The sequence below is a fragment of the Charadrius vociferus genome, unplaced genomic scaffold, assembly GCF_000708025.1.
Source record: "Charadrius vociferus isolate BGI_N301 unplaced genomic scaffold, ASM70802v2 scaffold90, whole genome shotgun sequence".
Lineage (NCBI taxonomy): Eukaryota > Metazoa > Chordata > Aves > Charadriiformes > Charadriidae > Charadrius > Charadrius vociferus.
This window is the reverse complement of record NW_009647222.1, coordinates 12605185-12606335: the sequence shown is the minus strand read 5'-3', so window position 1 is coordinate 12606335 and position 1151 is coordinate 12605185. Positions and strand designations below refer to the sequence as shown.

General features: G+C 46.0%; 1 protein-coding gene across 1 annotated transcript in view; it reads right to left on the bottom strand.

Annotated features, from left to right (window-relative positions):
• Nucleotides 1–212, bottom strand: part of LOH12CR1 (loss of heterozygosity, 12, chromosomal region 1) — a 72950-nt gene extending 72738 nt beyond the window's left edge. Inside the window, exon 1 of the mRNA XM_009879790.1 lies at nt 185–212. Coding sequence (XP_009878092.1) covers nt 185–212 — 28 coding nt within the window. The remainder of the gene's footprint in view (nt 1–184) is intronic.
• Between the last annotated feature and the right edge of the window lie 939 nt (nt 213–1151).

Below are 1151 nucleotides of genomic sequence, written 5' to 3'. Positions count from 1 at the left end.
CCCACCCCCCAAAAAACTGCAGCCCCCTGTCCGCGGCAGGGCACCGAGCAGCGAGTGACATGCGGGGACCAGCCATCGCCGGCTGCCCTTATCCGTGTGCCAGGAGCTGGGTAAAAGCCACCTGGGCCAAAAGTTGACAGGCGACTCAGGTTAAGCAAAAAGAACAAGCAAAAGGGAAACATACTTTGAGATTTCATACTTCTTATTTTCATATTTGACAGTCAAATCAGCAAAGAAGCCACACAGTTGTCTACAAGAGAAGAATTGTCTATAAATATGGAACAGTGCTGGTGGGTGCCAGCTTCTGAACAAGCCTGTTCTCCGCCCATGCTCAATGCCCAGCATCATGGAAAACTCTGCACAGAACTCAGCATCATTTCTCTTTTAATTTAGATTTAATTTAAATTAGATTTAATTTAACACAAAAAATAATGCTCCTAGCCCATGAGAACTGCACCTCACAACTGTTACTAAGACCAAGGCTATGGGAAGGCAATCCCAATACACCACCACCTCTTGCCAGCTATAGGCTGTACCATGTGCTTTTGCAACCTAATAATAATAGACCTTTCTTTCAACCAGCTGAATAACTGCTTGATTCCTGACAAAATAACAAATAAATATTATGAAAGAAATGTAATTATCTCGGGGAAAGAACAAACTATTCTTGGCACAATTCAGTTTACAGACTTGAGTTCCTGATCTGCAATATGCACACACATGATTAAAGTCACATAATGTCCAATGACTACAGCCTAAGCAGTGCTTGCCATAAAGTCACTTGACATCTGTCAGTCTGGTGCCATTCCCCTTCCCACCAGGAGCAAAGCCCCAGCTGGTCCCATTGGGTTGTTTTCTCACTGCACTGGCAGAGAAATAGCAGCAGGAGCACAGCTCCACCTGCAGCCACAGGTCCCTGCCAGCTTGTCTCCTCTGGGATGCCTATTAGGGACTGTCATGGTTTCAGCTGGGATGAAGTTAACTTTCTTGCGAGCAGCTGGTGTGGGAGCAAGAGGGGGAGTTCATGCAATGTTAGACCCTACAACCTGGCCCAAAGGGACAAGGGGTGGAGATTGTAATGGGTACGCCTTTAAATTGTCGTAATCCAGGGTTTGAGTTGCGTGTTATAGGAATTACTACAGCAGGGGACC